The following is a 22696-nucleotide window of genomic DNA, read 5'->3' on the forward strand; positions in this document are numbered from 1 at the left end:
GTGAAGTACTGTCACTTGATTTTAATCATGATTATCATCATTTTCAACATCAACATCTTCATTTTTCAAATAGAGTTAGGTCATGGCCCACCACGAGAATAAGTCTATGCCTAACAAATAAATAGATTTTTTTGCGCGTGCTAATTGGCTAGTTTGGGAGTAATTAGCAAGTACTTTTAACCTCCAAGCAGCCGATGAGACAAAATCGCGCGCAAAGAGTTGAATTTCCGACCATATTTTGGTATAATAAAAGTAATAAACAAGTTTGTAGGTTTCTGTGCAGTAAATACCGAAACAATTATTAACCTCCACTTTCGTAAATAATTGTTTATCATGTTTCGATTACAGTTTTGGATCTTGAATGGGAACTCCTTTCTGACAGGTGTATATGTAGTACGCTGAAGCTGAATATAAAGGATAAAGCGAGGATAACAGGGGAGGGAGGGAGATAAATGATGAGTCTTAAATATTTTCGCTTTTATCCCTGAATTTCTGTTTTGTTTTCGGTTTATCTGCGTTTTTGTTGGTGTGTTAGCTTGCAGCCCATTAGAAGCGTGCGCGCGCACAAGCTTCATCATGATGTAACATACGATAAAGAGTTTGACGTAACAGAAGAAACTCAATTTTTCTTACCGTTCATAAAGATAGCGCTCGTTGCTTCTTGATGGGCTTGTTATCAGATGTTACACTTTGTGTGGGTGCGTGTCTTCCAGGTACGTTAACAATCCATAACATAACCTTGACAACTTTGAAACGAAAGTAAGTAAGTTTTCGAAGGAAAATGAGCGATAGGTCTTTCCCAACTCAGTGCGTAACGAAAACGAAGAGGGCGGAGCATCGAGCTTTGCAGACCTTTTTATGATAATCACTACAAAGTAGGAACAATACTTACGAACAGTTATGATACAAAACGATTCTTGCAAGGTTGATGATTTTATTTTAAGACAAAGCACTATGCACTATTTACAATGCATGGCTTCTAGAGCCTTAAGACACGTAAGAAAAAGTTTATGTTTCACAAATTTTTTCCAATTTGTCTTTCCAACTTGTTGCTTCGTTATGCAGCCCTTTTAAAAGTGGCTCTGCGCCATGTACGGAATTGCCGAGAATTCTCTCATTTTACTGTCTCTACGAAAGCTTTTTAGTAAGTACAACTGCAGTGATAGTGGAACGAAAAAATGAAAAGGCAGCATCGCTTGTTACGTCAATGATAATACAATCGTCTTGATCTCTTAACTGGCAGATTGAGAGATTTATGATTATTCAAAACTGTCAAAAACAATGGCCAATTACTTATAAATCTTATCAATGAAAAATTTGAGGTTAAGAAAGGAGAGAACTGATTAAAATGCATAATAATTTATATGTGGGCACAAACAGTAAATAGTGATATGGGATCGTCTACAAATTTGACCCACATGATACTAAAACAGCCATTGATTATCGGTAATGTGACTATTTTAACTACAATTATGTTCCAGTTCCGTAACACTGAGAGAAATTTATCGATATGTTATCCACTTGGCACCTTTTGGAGTTGGAAAATTGAAAGTCGTGTTGAGTATACTAATTGCATAAGTTCTCGTGCCAGTCTCTCATCTGTGTGGTAGGGTGTTGAATTTTAAAGTGCAGTGGACATGAAACCAACTCGTTTTGATGCCGTGGGTCGTATCCGATCACAAAATTATAGGTCATAGCAGTCAAAATTCTAAGCGATTGTCATGTTTTAAAATTTGGCATAAATAGCTGCGTTGAGAAACGTCAAAGGTTCGAAGAGCTTCAAAAAAGAACTAAATGTTACTATTATTCGTGACGGTAACTTGATGCCTCATTATGCGAAAGTAAAACAAGTCATCTGTCCATGTTCGGAATTGTTTCTTAGAAAACTTCTTCTCCTTCTCTGATCGGGCTGACGTCGTCTATGGAGGATACTACTGTATCAGGCTTTCATGCCTGTTTTTGTTAGGCTTCTTGAGAAACTCGATGAGTTTTCTTTCCCAGTGAGCTTTTTCATGATTACTGCCATAGTCGATAACACTTCTTTCTCGCAGATCTTCAGGCAGCGATGTTAAATCTACGTCATCTTTTCTTATAATGACTAAACTGTCGTCATTTTTTCTAAGAAGTCTATGCTTTGCTTGATTCAGTTCAAATATACAAAAGCTACTATTCAAAAAGTTCCTCGAGTAAACTACAACATTTTTGTAACTTTTACTAATACTATCCGACATCAGCTCATAGATAATACCACCGGCTTTGAAGTCTCTGTAATGGACTCGGCATTTGAGCCCATGCTGTTCTTCAATGAGGGGTAGGAGCTCTTTTACCACCCATTCGTTATCGTCACCATTAAAAATTATGAATATTTCATGATTTTCAGGCTCAATATCTGGAAGAAAAGAAAGGAAAATTTGTTAGACGAACGTGGGAGGTTTTATCCAAAAGAACTCTGTGAAATTCTCAGACTTAAGTATAGCTGATAAGGGTAAAAGTTTGAGCAGGCTTCATTCACAGCACAAAAGAGTTTTAATAAGGAGACTGAAGTGGTGAAATAAATGGATATGGAAAGATGTTATCCACACGTGATTTCAAAGTTAGGTACGTAAGCAATTAGGATCAATCGAGTCGCTCGCCCCTCCAAGAGATATTATTGGTATTTCTTTACTGATAGACAAATACAAACCACCAGATGGACGGCTGTATCTAGATCCCCTGTGTTGTAAACAGATTCTGGTAAATGTTTTGTGGCAAACACCAGCCAATACTACTGCCAAGACACCAGCAACGATACCAACGGAACTGGACATATATTTCATGACTTTATTAGAGCCTAGGTGAAAATGAATAACTTTTATTACCAAATCAAGAAAAGTCTTTTACTTGCCTTCCTTTCGTGAGAGATAAAAACTCGTGATTTGCTGTTATCAAGTACCGGTATGAAAAACTTTCAACGAACACACATTTAAAGTGAAGGGTCGTTTCTAAGATTCTATCTAACAGTCGGCTCTAGGAATCTCTCCATGCACATTCTACAGAAATGGGAGTAGTTGAAAAATTACTGAGGTAAAAAAAATCTGTGATAAAAGCCAGGTTACCATGCCCGTTAAAAGGAAGACACAATCCGGCTGTTTGAAGGCTTAGGCAGCTCACGAAACCAGTACTAAGAAATAAAGAGATCGATTGACACCAGCAACAAGCTTCATTCCAATAAAGCTAGCGTGTGGGACTTTGACGCTTACGCTGGGCAACGGCAACAACGATGTAATTATGCTAGGTGTTGTGTTTTATGAAGCATTTCCTCCCCGATTTCTCGTGAAAAGAGAATTCGTTTTTTGAAACAGCAGTTCATGAAAAGAATAACAATTTCAAAACAATGAGGCCTGTTTCAAAGTGCTCCTGAGAAGTTTGTCTGAGACCCCATAAACATAAAAACTCAGTATTTCCTTCTCACACCAATAGGAATACAGTTTGTCAAAGATCCTTTGAAAAATTTGAACAATAACTCACCAAATTTTCCAGTTTTTGCAGGCTCTATGGGCATAATACCCAGATCAGAAGACAAGGACAATGAACAGGCGTTTATGCAAATAATATGAGACAAACTTCGATGTCTAAGGGCTCAAGTACTATTAGAAGTAACATCACTGTGATGGCTTTCCGATGACCACAGATTTCTTCATTTGAAATTCTCGTTTAGTCCTCGGCAGTTACTAACTGCAGTTGCTTGGACAATCATCAATAATTGCATTATTGTTCGACTTCTGACATTGCATTTACTTCTTTTTAACACTTTTAAAAGGCGCAACATTATACATCTTAATAACAATCCCGCTAAATCATTTGGGTTTTAAACAATCCTCGAATGAAAGTTTTTATTTTCATCTTACCCGCTGTCGTTTGATTTACAAGTGAGGATGACGTTGGAACAGCTGTCAGGAGAAAAAGCGAAATAACCATGTGATTTCACACTAATCGTCGAAGTAGTGACCAACAGATGAAATTTTAAAGTTTCTTATCTGATAAACTTTTCTCTGTTTATATTACCAGAACAAAATAGTCTAATATATGAATATCGTGTCTATGTAACGAAGCAGCATTTCCTTATATCCTCGCCTTTAAAGAAAAGCAATTTCAACAGAAGTTATCTAAAAACTTTTTGTTTGGTCGGCAGGGATCTCTTTCATGACATTCCGTCTCTATGCTATCCAGATGTTTTTCACCATCATAAAATTAATTCTACAACATTGTTATCGGTACAACTTACGTGGTTTAAATGACAGTACATCTGAGATGTCCTCTTTTGGAGAGTAAGGAAGGGCAAGAATCTTTAAATAAAATAGGAAACTATCATGTGATGATAAGCGGCTCACTAACGTTCTTTGGTTCAAAAATAATTAATTAAACTAATTGGCAGCAAGTACACTGTAAATCGAGTAAGATCTCACTTACCCTCAGATAAATAACATCTGGAAAAATATATCCGTAGGAAGAGAGATTAACTTGAAGAAATGTTTGATTCTGAAATTTAGAAAGAAAAAGAGGAGAAATTATGGTGAAAAAAACAAAAGCAATGCAACTGATTAGCTACTGACCACCAGGTTTTAGACCAACTGAAAAGAAGTTTATGATGGTCAGTGGATTTTCCAAAAACGGCTTTCAATACCTCTAAGAGAGGTTTTCTTTGTCCTCTTATTTTGTACGGCTGAAGAGCGTCCTCATGCGATCCTAACATTCTGATCTTTAGTCTAGTCACACGTCACATTGACGTGTTGCACAAGTATCTTGAGAAATATGTAAATATGTAACCAGGACGCTACCGATAGAAAAAAGACTAAGTTAAAGTCAATATAAAGCAATTTTTTTTCACCCGATAAGTAAACGAAATTCAGGTCAATCTTTAAGAAAGATTGGAACTACATTTTTCGCGTAACTTTGCCTCTTACCTTCGGATGTTGAGAACAACTTGATGGATATACGCCTTTCAATACAGGGTGGGCATTTTTTACCGTAAGTTTAACCACAATACCGGACCAGTTACCGTAAGTTTCTACAAAAACAAATCGCATAGTGAAAAATTGTTGCATCAAAGAGTCATCATGCTCTTTCGTTAGGGAATTATAAAACTGAAGCCAATACAAGGTCATAGAGAAAATGCTGCACACAAAAAAATATTATCATCTACTTTATACCTTTCAGTCAAAATATCCCCAATGCAGTGTGATCAAGGAAAAATTTAAGTATATATTTTGAATCTTACAAGGATAAAACTACATTGTTAGCAAGGGAACTTGCACATTGATTAAACCTTCATGATAAAAAAAATAGGCTTAAAGAAAGTTTTTTTTCACTGAAACTAAAACATCATTACATTTCATTGCTTTTAGGGAACATAACATAGATATATTCATATTAAGTATAAAATTCTGCATTTGCAGTTAGATAATTTTCTACGCAACGCAACGCAAACGAAGCTCCCTACAAGCGTGGTAAATCTGGAATTTAATTTAATTTTAAATTCTGGATCTGATTAGTTTACGGTAGGGAAAGTTTTTCACTCCAGCTATATCGTGAATGAAAGCAAAGCCATTATGATGCCGAAGTTATCACTGACACTCAATAAAATTGGTTCAACTTTCTCGAAGCTTTTATTACTCACCATTTAAAGGCGTCCAAGATATGTTCGCGTACCAATGACTGGTTTTTTTATACTGTCCAAAGTTCACGTTCACCTTGCTTGGGGTCCAGTCCACTTTTTGATTTAATGAAGACTTTGAGCATTCTAAAAAACATGGTCTGAAGTTAGCAATATAATCAAGAGCAAAAGAACTACCCCCAAAATACAACAGTAAGTGGAACTTCCAAACTATAGGCCATCCCTTCTCCGATGCTCAAAAATTTAACATCGGGGAAAACCACAACTTCTGAATAACTACTGCATCAAGAGAGAGCATGGCACGAGTAGAAACAATTAAAATTTTTTAAATCAGGACAAGGTCACTCACCACAGAATTACTCTAGGGATGCAAGAATTGTTTGAACAAGACTTTGTGAATCTACACAAAACTGCGTGATTATTCTGGTTAACTGTCTCTCAGGCAAATCATCCTTTTCGATTTTCAACCACCTTTTACAAAAGGCGTCTATTCAGATGCTTAACATGGTCTTTGCAAAGTCGGCAAACGATTTATATGCGCTTCTACACACTGTAAGGATCTGTAACCTATTTGTTATTTGTATTTACAAGATCAGTCTTCATTTCATGATACATCTCAACTGAAACGGAAGATCCTGAGCTCTTTCTTTACACTCCTTTCATTATTTTCAACTTACCAGGAATAGCTTTCAAAGCCTTTCGAATGCGCTGTTTCATGGAGCTATGTGCAGCGAGGCCTCGTCGTTCTGCCATTGAAATCGCTAGGAGGTACATGTATAAACTTATGCAGTGAACACTTTCGAAACTAAGATTCACGTTATAAAGTTTACTCAGCGTCACAAGACAGACGACAAAAATTATTGTTAGCAAATGGGCATTAATCAGTCTAAAGCACTCAAAACTCCTAACCATTAAAATATTTAAAGGGGACAAATAAGTTTACCACGTGATCCCAAGATTTAACAGAAATCGGTTCGCGCGATTTTCGATATAGCGTCTAAAAACCAAAAACAAACCAATCACTTTAAAATTTCATCTATTGGTCACTGCTTCGACGGTTAAAGTGAAATCACATGGTTATTTCGCTTTTTCTCCTGACAGCTGTTCCAACGTCATCCTCACTTGTAATAATACATAGCAATAACAGTGATAATATTGTCAGAAAGAGAAAGCCCATTCGCTTTGGTGCTTTTGAGAGGGCTATCAAATATTACTTTAAAACAGATGAATCACTCTAAGTTTTACCTTGCGTTTCCTTGCAAAATTCATGACATGAGAAGGATACCTGCAGGTCAGAAAGGTAAAGAGACAGATGGTCAAGTGGTCAAATCGATCGGTAGATTTCCAGTTAATAAGACAGACTGAAATTGAATTTGTTTACGTTCCAAAGGTGTAGTTTTTTCATAAGGTTTCAGATTTGTGTTATGCTTAGAGAAGAATTTGGTGTGAAATATGCGCCATTTTCTACATTGTCCCACGAGCAAAAATTAATAAGAGAGAGAACAAAGCCATAGGTCCGCGAAGTGTGCTGAGGTTTGCATGATTGTCTTCAAACTCAAAGTTTAATATAACGTGCACATAAAGACTTATTTTCTATAATTCATGACTCGTTTAAGTACGTGAGATTAATTGCGAGCAAATTTAGGATTTAATAGACCGATAAAGCTCCCTCGTTTGCTCCGATTAAATAATTAATACGAGGAACATTGGTTGTCATCATGTCACAAACGGTTCAGATTATATCATCGCCTGGCTCAAATTTTCAGTGTTTTAGATTCGCCGATTCATTGACCTACGGGAAACACGTTTTATGCATGATTCTGCTACATCAAATCTGAAAATTTCAAAGAATATCAGAGATATCAAAAGAAGCAAAATTTAAAATGTAAACTTTTAACAGCTTCCTTCCTCCGACAGACAGTGATGTTATTTGCATATCTAAAATAGGATCATTAGCAAGGAATTTCAAATACTAAACGGTGTAAAGACTTAAAAAGCCATGTTTGGAAAGCCTTATCGATTATTATTTTTTTCTCTTTCGTTTAAAATACCAAGAACAAGGAGTTATTGACGTAAAATTTCTGCAAAATCCGCGTACTGAAAATCTTAATGAATTCCTTTTTCCCGGAAAGTTTGATCCAGTGCTACTAATCATTCATACTATGACAGAATCTCATCAGGTTAATTTGAAAGGTCCCATCTAATTAGTTCTAGAATGAACTGTAAACGCTCTCACCCATCTGAGACGTATTTTTATCCACAAGTTTCTGCCAGTATCACTCATTCAAATGTTGTTTGTTAAGTAATGTCTCGGGCTGTGTCAAAATGGATTTGTCCATCCTTTAATATTCAGAGTGGTAAAATATGCCCGGAAGGAGTCGTATTTTTGTCTCGATATCAAGAGGATCTCATTTGAAAACATAAGACAGTCTTTTTGGATATCAGAGTCGATGAAGATTCTTGGTTCCGTTTCAATGAAACATAACAACGATAATTATGTTTCAGTCCACTTTAACCGGTATTGAATAGTAACTAACATTTCCATCGATAAAGATTTTCAATTTAAACTTGAAATCGTCGTGTCTTCACTGCACTAATCACTATCCTTAACCTAATGTCATAAATTCCTGGAAATCAGATCACGTTTACTTGTTATAAAATATTTTTTGCACGCCCTCGTAAACAAGAGAAAAGAAAAGAAATTAGAACAACACCACTTCAGCGTGGAGGAAATGCATTATGCATTGTCCGTGGTTTCCGCCATGTGAAAGCTTTTACATTCCTTAGAGGAATGTTTGCAGACTTGAGCGTAAGCTGCAGTGCAGTCAGTATCAAAACTCAATCGGAATACAAACAAATGGAGTACAAACCTTTGAAGCGGCGGTATTTTTAACTAAGCGATGGCATCGTCGAAGACATGATGACTTTACAGATCCTGCTTGAGATTCTTGAAACAAATCGCCAGCAATAAGGACCAACAGCGGCAATACTACGACAAACATTAAACGGCCGAGCATTGTATTCATTGGATTGCAGTTGTATCAAGAGACGTTGGCATCACATGGCATTCGCAAGGCTGATATAGCACCAACAAATTTGTGTTTAGACATAGACTCCTTCTTGATAGCACGCCTTTCACTTTACAATCTCGTTTGTTCACTCAGCCGCAACAAATTTTTATTTATGTATGCTGCAGTCATGATAACATCTTCATTATACCTTTGAACGAGGTTTGCATTGTCTCTTTCGGTCTTCTTTAACTCTCCTATTTTAATACTAGGCTATATTTATCTTCATAGATATTAAATTGCATGAGATCATTTTTTTCGTTTTATTGTTTTTCTAAAATGCAAGAACAAAGTAAAAGCGGACGTCATGTACGAAATATAAACATGAGTGAGCATGGCGTGACAAATCTGAACAAAAATTCAGATGGACCAGCCTTGGAGACAGAAGCATGACTTAGATACGCGTTTGACACCTAAAGATATAAAAAAATTATGATAATATTAATGATGTTGGTAAATGTAATTTCTGAAGTTTGAGTGACATGGAAACAAGTTAGTCAGAAATTAATATTCTGATAGCACGTTAAAGAGGTTCGCGTGGCATCATGGAAGTTTCGGATGATTAAAGTGTTTCGCGGGAAAATTTAGTCATTCTAGATCGGTCAGTCTTATGTTTGACCACTTTCCTTTTTTTTTTTTTTTTTCGTATTGATGCAATTTTCGTTTCCAAATCCTTGTAAAATATCAGTACATTCTTCGATTTTTTTTGGGATTAGCAGGGTGGCCATGTTAGTTTACCCTTTCCTCAGGGTATTGTGCTGCTGCATTAGATGAGGAATACGTTTCCATATATTTTTTGACCACTTTTAAAGAATGGTTTTCTTAGTGGTTTTTCGTATCTGGCGCAGCACAGGTTCTTTTAGAACCCTTAGTTTTCAGTGTACACGTGTTAAGATCAAACCAGGATGCGTGTACTACAAGACTGGCTGACTCAACCTAAATAAACTTTTCACAGTGGATGACTCGTCTGAGTGTTGTTAGAATTGAAAACGAGACTTACATTATTACTTATAATAATTATAGTTGTTTTGTGATACTTCTATAACTTCGTGAAAATAGTAGAATCGAGATAAATTTTAAACTCACGATACTACTCACGATAACATTTTTAAAGACATGGTTCGCCATGACCCATACCATCATCCATTTTGTGTGCTGTATACATTCACTTTGTTGTTACACGTACGCAAAAGAACGTCATCAGTCTAGACAAATAATAGTTAAAAGTTGCAGTACCGACAAGTATTGTCACTCGATTTTAATCATGATTACCATCATTTTCAACATCGTCATTTTTCAAATAAAGTTAGGTCATGGCCCACCTCTATAAAGAGAATTAGTATATACCAAACAAGTAAATAATGCTTTCTGCGTGCGCTGATTGGCTAGTTCGGAAGTGAATAGCAAGTACTATGAACCTTTTAGCAGCCGATGAGACAAAATCGTGCGTAAAGAGTTGAATTTCCGACCATTTTTCGGTATAATAAAAGTAATAAACAAGTTTGTTGGTTTCTGTGTGGTAAATACTAAAACAATTGTTCACCTCCACGTTGGTGAACAATTGTTTATTATGTTTCGATCACAGTTTCGGTCCTTGAATAAGAACTCCTTTCTAACAGGTATATACGTATCACGCTAAAGCTGAATATAAAGGATAATGCGACGATGGTCTTTAAGGGGAAGGAGAATTAGAAGGCGATAAATGAGGAGTCTTCAAATATTTTCGCTTTTAGCTCTGAATTTCTGTTTCTTTTTTTCGTTTTATTTGTTTGTTTGTTGGTGTTTTCGCGTGCGGCCCATTAGAAGCTTGCGCGCGAACGAGCCTCATCATGACGTAACATACGATAAAGAATGTGACGTAACAGAAGAACCTCATTTTTCATACCGTTCATGTAGTCAGTGTTCGTTGCTTCTTGATGGACTGTGTTTTCAGGTGTTGCGCTTGGTGCGGGTGTGTTTCTTCTAGGTACGTTAACAATCTACAACATAACTTTGACAACTTTGAAACGAACGCAAGTAAAATTTCGAAGGAAAATGAGCAGTTACTCTTTCCCAACTACGTGTGTAACGAAAACGAAGAGGGTAGAGCATCGAGCTTTGCAAACTTTTTTTATGATCATCATTGCAAAAAAGGAACAATACTTACGAAACAGTTACGATACAGAAAGATTCTTGTAGGGTTGATGATTTTATTTTAAGACAAAGCACTCTGTACTATTTACAATGCATGGCCTTGAGAGCTATAAGACACATAAAAAAAGTCTGTTATGTTCCACAAATCTTTCCAATTTGTCTTTCCGACTTGTTGCTTCGTGATGCAACCCTTTTAAAAGTGGCTTTGTGCCATGTACGGAATCTTTACGATAGCTTTTTGGTAAGTACAATTGCAGTGATAGTAGAACGAAAAAATGAAAAGGTAGTAGCGCTTGTTCCAGACGAATGTACAGTAATGATGGTCAATGATAATGCAATTGTCTTGATCTCTGGCCGATTGAGAGAATTATGATTATCCAAAACTGTCAAACACAAAGACCAATTACTTATAAATCTATTCAATGACCAATTACTTATAAATCTTATCAAAGACCAATTACTTATAAATCTTATCATTGACAAATTTGAGGTTAAGAGAGGGGAGAACTGATTAAAATGTAGAATATTTTTATAAATGGCGCACAAACAGTAAATAGTGACGTGGGATCGTCTACAAATTTGACCCTCATGATACTAAAACAGCCATTGATTATCGGCACTTTGACTATTTTAACTACGATTGTGTTCCAGCTGTGTGTCACTGAGAGAAATGTATCGATATGTTGTCCACTTAGCACCGTGCTGAGTATACTAATTGCATGAGTTCTCTCTCGTGCCAGTCTCTCATCTGTGTGGCAGGGTCTTGAATTTTCGAGTGCAGTGGACATGATATCCAACAAGTTTTATGTTTTGAAATTTGCCATAAATAGCTGCGTTGAGAAACGTCAAAGGTTCGAAAAGCTTCAAAAAGGAACTAAATATTACTAATATTCATAACGGTAACTTGACGCCTCGTTACGCGAAAGTAAAACAAGTCCTCTGTCCATGTTCGGAAATGTTTCTCAGAAAACTTCTTCTCTGATCGGGTCGACGTCGTCTATGGAGGATACTACTGTATCATTACTTTTTGTGCTTTCATGCCTGTTTTTGTTAGGCAACTTGAGAAACTCGATGAGTTTTCTTTTCCAGTGGGGTTTTTCGTGATTACTGCCATAGTCGATAACACTTCTATCTCGCAGATCTTCAGGCAGCGAACTTAAATCTACGTCATCTTTTCTTATAATGACTAAACTGTCGTCATTTTTTCTGAGAAGTCTATGCTTTGCTTGATTCAGTTCAAAATCACAAAAGCCACTTTTCAAAAAGTTCTTCGAGTAAACTGCTACATTTTTGTAACTTTTGTTAACGTGATCCGACATCAGGTTATAGATAATACCACCAGGTATGAAGTCTCTGTAATGAACTCGGCATTTGAACCCATGCTGTTCTTCAATGAGGGGTAGGAGCTCTTTTACCACCCATTCGTCATCGTCACCATTAAAAATTATGAATACGTCACGATTTTCAGGCTCAATATCTGGAAGAAAAGAAAGGAAAATTTGTTAGACACACGTAGGAGGTTTAATCCTAAAGAACTCTGTAAAATTCTCAGACTTAAGAGTAGCTGATGAGCGTAAAAGCTTGAGCAGGCTTCATTCACAGCACAAAAGAGTTTTAATATGGAGGCTAACCATTATGTCATTTCAAAAGCGAGAGTGCTTCAGTAAGAGGACCCCAGACTACCCATTAAAAAAGTCAGCTGGTTAATGGCGTAGTAATTTGGTTTTATCAACTGAGTTAAAAATGTAAACTACCCACCGTTAAGAGTTTCAAAGCTGACGTTTCGGGCATTAGCCCTTTATCAGCGTGAATGGGCAAACCGAGGGCTAGCGCTCAAAACGTCAGCTTTGGGTAATTGGTAATTCATGGGTTTTTTTCTATAGCCATGTCATATTTGTACACCTAGTAATTGGAAGAAACCCTCTTTAAGAGCAAAATATAAGTAGTTGTTGATCAAGTGTTATTTTTTCCCTTCTTCGATCAGGCTCAACTCAGAAAGGGCCAAACACTTTAACGAAGAGCTGGCGGTCGAAACGTCAGCTTTGAAACTCTACGCAGAAGCCACTTTGCGCCATCAATTCGGTCGATAACACTTAATTCACCTGTTATACTCTCCTACCAACGTAGCACCACAATTTCTTTAAAAAGTTGCCCCCTTAATACGTTCATGACGTTTTCGCTAGGGAATTACAGCTATTTCGTGTAGATCTTTACGGAGGCGGGAAATCGTGCAAAAAAAAAAATGCCACCCACTATCGAGAAAGGAGCTTCAATTTTTCAAAAGATCGGAATCAGGTTTTTGTGATGTTGATTGTCTATCTCTTCTTTGTTTCCTTAAGCAATTCATATTATGGCTTGAAGAGACACTGAGCAAATTCAAAAGATAGTACAGCCATTGGTATCGTTTTGGTAAAAATAAAATTGCCCCAAAGTTCAAGAAAATCTAACAGTTTCAGTCTACTAAATAGGACAAATTCGAAGTGGTGAAGTAAATTTTTATGGATATATATTAACCAAACGTGAATCCAAAGTTTGCCTGAGTCGTTTGCCCTTCTAGGAGATATTAGGAACTTTTGGCAGTTAGGACAGCAAAACCAAGGAAGACTCGAATCAAAAATTAATACATATTTTAGTTGGAATTTCGCGACTGACTGGATGTGTGTACCATCTTTTATGGCGCCGCAAGTTAACCTCAGCATAGCGTATGAGAGCGCCGTTGAGTTCCAAATGGAAACTTAAATAATTTGCCGTCGGGGTTTCCTTTCTCGGACTACGCAAATTTTGATGATTTCACGTTGTTATTTTTCAGAGGATGGTTAAGAAATGTACACAGTTTTGAAACGCACGCGCTGAGCTATTGTTCTGCTAATTAGATCTCTGGTTTTGCCACGTCCTCGTTGCCATCGCCATCGTGGTTTGCTAAAGCTCCCTACTATTAGTATTCTCAAGAGAATATAATAAAGTTCTTTTTTTGAAATAAAAATACAAACCACCAGGTGGACGATCATAGTTAAATCCCTCGCGTTTTACACAGATTCTAATAAACTTTTTATGGAAAACACCAGCCAATACTACAGCCAAGACACCAGCTACAGCACCGACGGAAATGGACACATATTTCATGGGTTTGTCAGAGCCTGGGAAAAAAATTATTTCATTATTAAATCAATTTCAACACTAGTTAATAAAAGGAATAACAAATTAAAAAAAGAATCTCGGGACTGCCTTAAGTGTTTTTGAGAAGTTTTTGTGTAGCCCTATTATGATTAATTATTTTCTTGTCATATGAAAACGGATAGAGTTTTTCAAAGTTCTTGGGAATATTTGACGATTTTTTTTTTGTTTATTAGTGTCTGAAAAATGAAGGTAAGTTTGGTTCGGGGCAGGGGTGATAGATAGATGATCACAACTCCCCATGAATGTGGAGAATATATCATCTGCAGATAATTTCCTGAACCCCTGCATGCACTCAACTCAGGGGGATTTCGCTTGTGTCACCACAAAATTTACCTGATGCCACATATTATTTTTTTCTCAGTCCGTGAGCGGGCGGTATTCTACAAATCCTGCAATCTGATTGGTTCCAAGAGCGGGCAGTGTTCTCCCCATCCGGCCCGCTCACAGCAGGCGGTTCTTATCGCAACCATTTGTTAGGTTTAAGAAAAAATTAAAATGTTATTCACGAGCCAAGGTCGGTCCGTATTGGGGAAAACTGTGCCCTACGAGGCCGGTATCCAAGTCCTCGGGCACATTTTTTCCCAATTTAGCCCCCCCTCTTTGGCAGTTAGTAAGAAGTCAATTCTAATCGTACCCTCTTTATACTCTGTTGGCGTCGACTGACCCTCCCCCCCACCTCTGTACCCCCTAAAAACCATGATGTATGATGTACTCCTTCCCCAAAATCCTCCAAACTCCCCCCCCTCCAATCACAGTCGGTAAAGAAAAATTGGTTCTTTTGAAAGTTATTAGTAATAATTCGCGCAAAGGCCAAGCTCTACACTAACAGAATTCCGGAGCACAAACGAGGAAGAGGTACGAAGCAATACAAAAGGTGGACGAAACTAACGATAATCTTTGTTTTAAAAGGGTCAGCACCTCACCTTTCGTCGTTGTCCTTGCTTTTGATGTTTCTGTGGCTTTGGATGCTTTTGCAGCTGTCGATGATTTCGTTGTTACCCTAACTGATGTCATAGTTTGTGATGGTGGTGGTGATGTTGAAGCTAAAATGTAAATTTAAGATGGATCTAAAGATCAAGTGAACGCTGAAAGTGCCTTCTTGAGGCCAAGTGTGTAATCATCAGAAATGAATATCCTACATGTATGTGATTTATGGTGTTAAAATAGAAAACGGCTTTACTCAACTAAAAGGAAATAGGAAATTATGAAATGGGGATGCCATCCCCCTCCACTAATTGGGTTAAATTGTCAGGAGGTTAAGACCATCTCAAAATTTCACCGTGAAGTCTGACATAATCCGAAAGTCTGAGGTCCGACTCCTCATGGAGAATTTTTTTCTTTGTCCCACGTTCGAAGGAAGAGCTTATCACCAGTTAAAATTTACCAAATTTTATGCTCTATGTAGAGAGTCTTAATGGGGTTAACCGTTAGCCGTAAAACAGCCAAAAACATTTAGCCGTTAGGCGTAAAATTGGGAGATTTTAAACGTGAATCGTGAAAAAAGCTAACCGTAAAAACTGTTCCTTGTAGAGCGTGTTAGTTTTGTATCATTTTTGGGTAAACCGTTAGCTGTAAATAACCAAAATTGTAACGGTTAGCCGTAAATCATTCCATTGAGACCCTATATTCAGTTATTGCTCTTTATTATTATTTTAATCTAATAGAACCTACTTTTTTTGTCAGAGAATGACAGCATCCCAGTGACAGTCGTATTATACGGGATGCTTATAACCTTCAAGTAGAAAAAAAATTAGGGAATTTAAATGAATGAATAAAATATCGAAGGCACTGGGGAGTTGACGAACGAGCGGACCAACGAACGGATGGAAGAAAAGATGAACAAATTTAATTCGTAAATGAAAAATTGAATGGGATAAAGAATGGACGAATGAGTGAATGCATGCAAGCATTTCTGCATGCACGTAGATATACAAGCATCCTTCCATGCATGCAAGAAGGGTTAGATGGATCAGTATATTATAAAAAGGCCAGTGAAATGACATATTTTAGTGCATTTAGAAATATGAGAGCAAAAGACGACACTAAAACAAAAAGAGTAAAACATCAGGAAATCTGCATTTCACTCCTTGAACTTACCACTAGGTGAATATTTTCGCCCTGAATATAGCCATAACTAGATATATTTATTCTGAAAGACGTTTGGTTCTAAAAACATGATAGGAGGAGAAAAGTACAACGTAAGTCCATGAAATTTGCCTTAATCAAAGCTTGATCATTTCCTGATACTATGCCTCTGGATATGACAGCTGGTGGAGAGAATTACGAATGGGGGTTGAAAGGAAAAGTATGCCAAAAATACCATGCACGCAATTATTAAAAAAGTGTCATTAAGTGAACAAAAAACTCGCACGCTGCTGTTTTTAAATCTTGCTTATTGGCCTGGTCGCTCATCTGTGACGTAAAAAAGTCTTGCGCCCCCCACCCCCCCCCCCTTTCACTTCTCCCCATTTTCTTTCCTATTCTCCATGTAATATATCTCTAGAGTTTGGAGCTACAAAAGAGGCATTCTTGATACCAGTAAGAGCAAATGATGATTTCTTTTTGTGTGTAAATTGCGTATATAGCAGGCTGTAATCGTTAGTCTTATTAGCATTTTTAGCATTTTTTCGCCCCCAGAAAGTTTGTGGCCTTGAGCAAGAGGTCTGCTAAGGCTCTAACGCCGATAATGAGGTGCCGAACCCTTTTCAGGACTCTCGCTGGCTGACTTTGATCAAGGCCTCAACCTCTCTGTCGCAATGCATTTAATGAGTGTCTGCTTACACAATGCGAACTGCAACTGTGGTATTGCGTTCGCATCCAGGTTGTTCAATTATATTGAAATAAAGGCGTTCGCAGTCGATGTTCATCCCAATTGAAGACAGTTTTCGAAAGATTACGTTACTCTTTGGTATCTCAAATTGCGGAGGGCGACTGATGTTTTATGTACAATAGTTAAATTGTGGATATAAATCTTGAGGCTTCTCAAGCTGATAGTCTCCATTCAGTCTTTACTGGAATAGCCACGAAACGTATGAGGGTATACACTTATTTTACCTGTTTACACAATACCAGTCGACCAGATCAATCAAATATCTTATGGATAGGGCTAGCAATGAGACCTCTCTTCTTACCTTCGGCACCTTAGCACAAAGTATATCACTGTCAAACGAGTAGCGAACAGAATAGCCTTTTAAAAAACCAGCGGTATCTATGAATTTATCAAAAATATTAGAGAGAATATAAGACTTTAGAACAAGTGCGGCAATTATTCCGACAACGAATATTTTCATGAAGTTTAGAGCGGAATTGTGAGAAATATATCATTCAAAGGATATATCTGTTTCGGATTGAAAAGTCTCAGATATGAATAGGTCCCATGATATGAATAGGTTCAAGCGAACTTTTGTGCCTTGTAATAAATTGCAGACGTATAACTATAGATTTTCTCTATTGAAGTAAATCATACTCGTAGTTTTCAGATAATTTTCAATCGGTCTTCAAATACCACATTTTCCCTACGCTTTTGCGCACTATAATACGTTTAACTCCAAGAAATGAGAGAGCTTTAAGAAACGCATCGTACTTACACCAGTCATCAAAACACTGTTCAGCCATTGCTATTCAGAAGCAGGTTCTAGTCCACCATTTTAATGAAACACTCAATTTTGTCAACAGCGTTGTGAGGTCTTATAGCTAACTCAGTGAAAATATTTATCTTCTGGCGAAAACTTCACTTTTTGCCAGCGATCTCCTGGTTCAATGACTGTTTTAAAAAAGCCACTAACAAAGTTACACTGCTTCGCTTGTGGAATAAGTGGATCTCTGTGTTCAGGGGCAAAGGCTAATAACGCCTTTTCTTTCTTTTTTCCTCTTTTTTTGCTTTTTTGTTTATTTGCTTTTGCTAGTTTTTTTTTCTACTCCTTTATTACTGCTGTTTGCGTTGTTTGGAATAATAAAGGACAGGCAATAAGCCAGTAACGCACCATTGATTGGACTCCAAGATACGTAGGCATACCAGTCGTCTGTGTTATCATACTGTCCGAATTTTACGGAGACATTGGATGCAAGCTGTATTTCAGGTACGGGTGAATTGTCATCAGCCCTGCTCGCACAGTCTAAAATAAAGGATAACCTTAAGCTACAAAAAAACAACTGTCTTAGTGGTGTATATTGAGGATCATGATACATTAAAGAGCGATGCGGATAGGAAAAATTTTTGTTCACCATTTAAGGCAAACGGCCGGGCTCCTGTGAGGGCGATGAAATGCCTGCCGAACAATCTTGTTCGAAAGTATTAAAATAAATCACCAACTCTAGCCAATCAGAGTTGACAAAAGAATCGGCAAAAAGGGTTAGCCAATAAAAAGTCAGTGGACATTTTCTTACAAAAGAGTGACGTCACGGAATACGATTAGTGTCAGGTTTGCGTAAACGTTCCCTCGCCTCCGTTTTACCCTGGGGGAGGGGGGGGGTACGGTTACACGTAAGCTACTCGTGGCCTGCTGGGAGCCTCCTGGCAACCTCTGGATTTTACCCGGTTTAAATAGCCTGCGACTAAGAAAAAACTCTTTCATCCTGAGCCAAGTTAATCGAAATAAGACTTGCGCTGGATTTAATTCTCTAAAAGGCTCTTTCCAGAGATCTTTTTCGCCAAACAGAAAACAGTTTATTCTTGGGCTAAGGTTGAAGAAAACCAAGTGATACTTTTCCTGCCTTAGCGGAATTTTAAAATTTGGCATGGTGATATTTTCCAGAATTTTTATGACAAACTGTTCAAGTTTCCCGCTCCAAAACGATGCCCATGTTACAGCCGAAAACTTGTTAAACAAAATCAGATATACTTACCATAACTAAGAGATTGCCTCCGACGTCTTACAAAGGCAGTGATAGCATGTCGATAGAGGTCTGAAAAGAGAGAAGAAACGGATTTTAATCCAAAAATTACATTTCCTTTGAATATACGTAAAACTTTTGCTTCTTTCACTGGAAAATTTAGACTGACTTTTTTAATGGCTCAGGAATAACAGTGAGTTATAACTGATTTCCAAAGACAGCAGATTTAACTGAATGCATAGTTTTCTTATCTGTTTCAATCCAGTCTCGAATACTTTCAATTTTAATCATCCACGTCAATTTGGTATATTATTCTCTTCATTACTCTTCGCTCTCTTCAGTGATAATCATCGTTCCCTTGTTGGCTTAGAACCAAAGATAGCTCAAAGATAGTTTTATTTCCGAGCGCTAAAAATAGTCCCATGTGAGAGGCAAAAACATTGTCTTATTGTGATCTCTATTCAACTTTATAAGTATTATTTACCTCTCCTCCTTCTTAAACACTGATCGCAGGAGAGAGATGAGCTGGCCTGAAAAAATGCAAAACATAAAGGTAAAAACATGATCTCTGTTTAAAGGACTGTGCGTAGGTCAAAGCTTTAAAATTGTAATCAAGATGTTTGTGGCTCTCGACTTCAAATTGGCAGACCAACAGTATTCTTCTGCCTCAACATCGAAAGCGCTTTGAGTACTTGGAGGAAGACGCTAATGAATTTGAAATATCGCATTCAATTTTTCTATTTGCATTCACATCAATAAATTAGATCTTCATCCCCTGCATTTCATGGATTTACTCTAAAGTGTGTTTGTTTAGCTCCATCCTGATGGATGGAGAAAGCTTTAATACATTCAGAATTGATCGAAACTGAAAAATGAGACGATCTTGGAGTTTTGACGCAGGCTAATGTTATCATTTCGATAAAAAAAAAAGGAAAGCACTGATCAGGGCTTTCAATTCAACAGTTGCAAATTAAGCAGAAAACGCAAAAATAGCCGTTGCAAATTGGCACAAATAAAAGCCTAGTATAGGGCCTGGGCCTCAAATTGCTTTCATTCCTTTCATGATCTTCAATGTTCCTCTAGTTTATGCTCATTTCGTTTCAAAAGGTGTGGTTCCATTCAAATAACAGCATTAAACATGACTCTATACATATCTATTCTTATTGGGTGGATAATCTGTCGGTATCTTAGGTAACGAAAGGTTAGATCTCAACCACTTATTGAAGTGATAGGGTTAACCACTACTTAGGGAGAGTGGAAAACATGTTTTGCTGGTGTGAATGGGGCCTAAATTTATTTCAGATCTATGACCTGTTGGAGCACTAATCTTTGTGGTTCGTTCATTCTATCGAAGAAGCAATTCCCATAACTTGTGGATAAACGAAAACAAGTTATACTTTTGTAATCAAAATTTACGAAGTAGACCTCATACTCATGGTTTTAACGCATATTAAAGAAATGACTGCTTTTGAATATGTTAACTTTTAATTGTATATAAAAGAATCGACTGATAAAGAAAATTATTGGATGTTGTCGACCACAATTATTTACCTGTCACGTTCCACACGTTGTTAAAATTCTCTCTTCTTTGTTCTTAACGAGTGGTTATCATTATCATTCGTACTCGAGGCAGCCCGAGGTGAAAAAAAAATGTATTTTAATGAATAGTAGACAAAAGACTGAAAACACAATTCATTAACACGCAAAAGTAAATACAGATAGCAAGATAACAAACTCTTGTTGGCTCAACACATTTGTTTTCGAACCCCAGAGCGCGTGACCTTCACGAAGAATACACATGATCGAAACTTGTCTGTCCTGATCTACGACAAATTTTCCTTTGTGTGTGCCATGCCAGAACCTGCGAAAATTGGCTTGAACCGGAATCGTTTAAGTCTCTGCTCCAAACCTAATGTATTGTTGATAATTGCAATATATTGATTTCGGTAGACTTTCTCGGTGTTTATCGCCTGGTAATGTTTTTATTTATGATATCGTAATTATTTTCTTTTTCTTTAAATTTCAACGTGAATTCTAATAATAATCAAGAAAAGTGAAGTAAAGAAAGTTTTATAACACACTTCATAAATTCAGCCATTCCCAGCAATTTTCACAGGTGTAGGATGTTTTCCAAGCTAATGGCATGGAGGGAACAAAACAATGCCATGTAGGAGGAAATTTTATGTTCAAACGTTAATTTATTCTCTTTCGTTTTCTGTCTTTCCCGTGCAAACAAACAGTAAGATCTTAAAAATTCCGGTTTGCTTCCTTTAATGTAAATGATCACTAATTCTGGAAATCCTGTCCTGATTGTAAACAATCTACCCTAAGACCCCGACACTGAACGCTATTTCAGTATTGCTAACTTCATGAAAATGGATTACGCGGCAAACTTCGTTTCGCAATTCCTTAGCCTTGCTGTATTTTCAAGTTTAGTAAAATTTAACAATAGGCTCATAATTGTCTCGAGGGCAAACTAGAAACTAAACCTTCTATGATAAACATACTCTGCGGTAAACAAAAGTCGATGACAACTATAAATGCACGAAAGAACACGAATAAAACATTGTCGCTAATTTGCAAACATTGTTGATGCAACAATTTCTGAGGTACTGAAGTTTTTGGGCCAACTCAAAAGAAAACTCGAAGGAGCGGGAGACAGGATAAATTCATGTTCACATCTTGATTTCACGTCCAACAGGGTTAAGTTTGTTCGACTGCTAATTGAATATACCTCAGTGCTTCGCAAATCAGTATGACTTGAGCAAATTATATTCCCTGTTTGAGATAATATATTTTTTAAATTGAAGCAATCACTCAACGAAAATAGTGCTCCATGTGACAAAGCGAAAAGAGAGGTATTTCAGAGTAAAATCATCTGGCCAAAGCACAAAAAGGGATTGAAAAACTCAATACGACGTGATCGTGCATTAAAGCATCAATCATTTGATGCTACATTAACTTCATTGACCTATAATATGTATGATCAAGCAAACCATGTTAAATCTTTATTAACGAATTTGCATGGAAGATTATTAGCTCCATTTCTGTTTGCACTATCATATCTGGCAAACTAATTCAGAAATTGGTGAAATTGATGACATTTCTTTTTAACCGCACTTTGAGCTGAATAAAGCAAAGGCCTTCGGTACGAAATTTTCTTCGGTTGATCTCTGCAGTCGAATTCTTCGAGGCAATACTCCTGGATGTTTTGGTATCATTAACGGTAATTGTCGTCAAATATCACATGCACAGAATTTACTTTGTTAATTTTTTTGTTTGTATACAAATATCAGAAATTCGCGGCAGCCACAACTCTGCCTTGAACGCTTCAAGTGAATTTTGCGATTAAAACCTCTATACTTTCAAAACGCTACGTTCTCAGCCAACGGCCGATTTCACCATAACATGGAAATTTCGATGTAAATGGAAGAGAAAGAGACAACTTACCCGAGCTCTCTTGGTCAAAGATTTCCGCTCGTCCCAGCCGCAGGCTCGTAGGCACCCTGCTATGTTGTGTTCATCTTGTTCTAAACATTCTGTCAACGTTCCAGTGATAATAAGTGCCCCTACTGCAGCTATGATGATTCTCGCATTCATGGGGTCTATTGTTACTCTCAAATCAATTGCCACAGCTAAAAGGCACGTTCATCAAGAATCGGCGCTCGTTGTCTTGGGTAGAGAACTCTAAATAGCACCATAACCAAGGTCGACTGGAATCGACTGACTATCATTGTTTTGTGATGCAGATTTAACTGCACTAAGACATGCTATCTAAGTTAGTATAATTTCACACCTGGATAATTAATTAAGATGTCACATTTCATTCCCA

General features: G+C 37.2%; 2 protein-coding genes across 3 annotated transcripts; both read right to left on the reverse strand.

The window, feature by feature from the left end:
* Positions 1–914: 914 nt before the first annotated feature.
* Positions 915–8843, reverse strand: LOC131778934 (uncharacterized). The gene is made up of 10 exons (XM_066171461.1): positions 8524–8843; positions 6899–6938; positions 6331–6414; positions 5657–5779; positions 4944–5047; positions 4450–4518; positions 4265–4325; positions 3888–3929; positions 2684–2830; positions 915–2389 (listed from the first exon to the last, which is right to left on the reverse strand). Exons 1-10 carry the CDS (start codon positions 8677–8679, stop codon positions 1932–1934), a joined length of 1284 nt encoding a protein of 427 aa, XP_066027558.1. The 5' UTR covers positions 8680–8843; the 3' UTR covers positions 915–1931.
* Positions 8844–10904: 2061 nt separating this feature from the next.
* LOC131778858 (uncharacterized) lies at positions 10905–22635 on the reverse strand. 2 transcript variants are annotated; one of them, XM_066171460.1, is made up of 10 exons: positions 22315–22635; positions 19349–19394; positions 18877–18936; positions 18015–18146; positions 17163–17239; positions 16129–16197; positions 15703–15763; positions 14955–15074; positions 13848–13991; positions 10905–12331 (listed from the first exon to the last, which is right to left on the reverse strand). In XM_066171460.1, exons 1-10 carry the CDS (start codon positions 22462–22464, stop codon positions 11817–11819), a joined length of 1374 nt encoding a protein of 457 aa, XP_066027557.1. In that variant the 5' UTR covers positions 22465–22635; the 3' UTR covers positions 10905–11816. The 2 variants fall into 2 exon arrangements, with proteins under 2 accessions (XP_066027557.1, XP_058951312.2); XM_059095329.2 differs by having other exon boundaries at positions 13845–13991.
* Positions 22636–22696: the final 61 nt, after the last annotated feature.

The sequence above is a fragment of the Pocillopora verrucosa genome, chromosome 8, assembly GCF_036669915.1.
Source record: "Pocillopora verrucosa isolate sample1 chromosome 8, ASM3666991v2, whole genome shotgun sequence".
NCBI classification, from domain to species: Eukaryota; Metazoa; Cnidaria; class Anthozoa; order Scleractinia; family Pocilloporidae; genus Pocillopora; species Pocillopora verrucosa.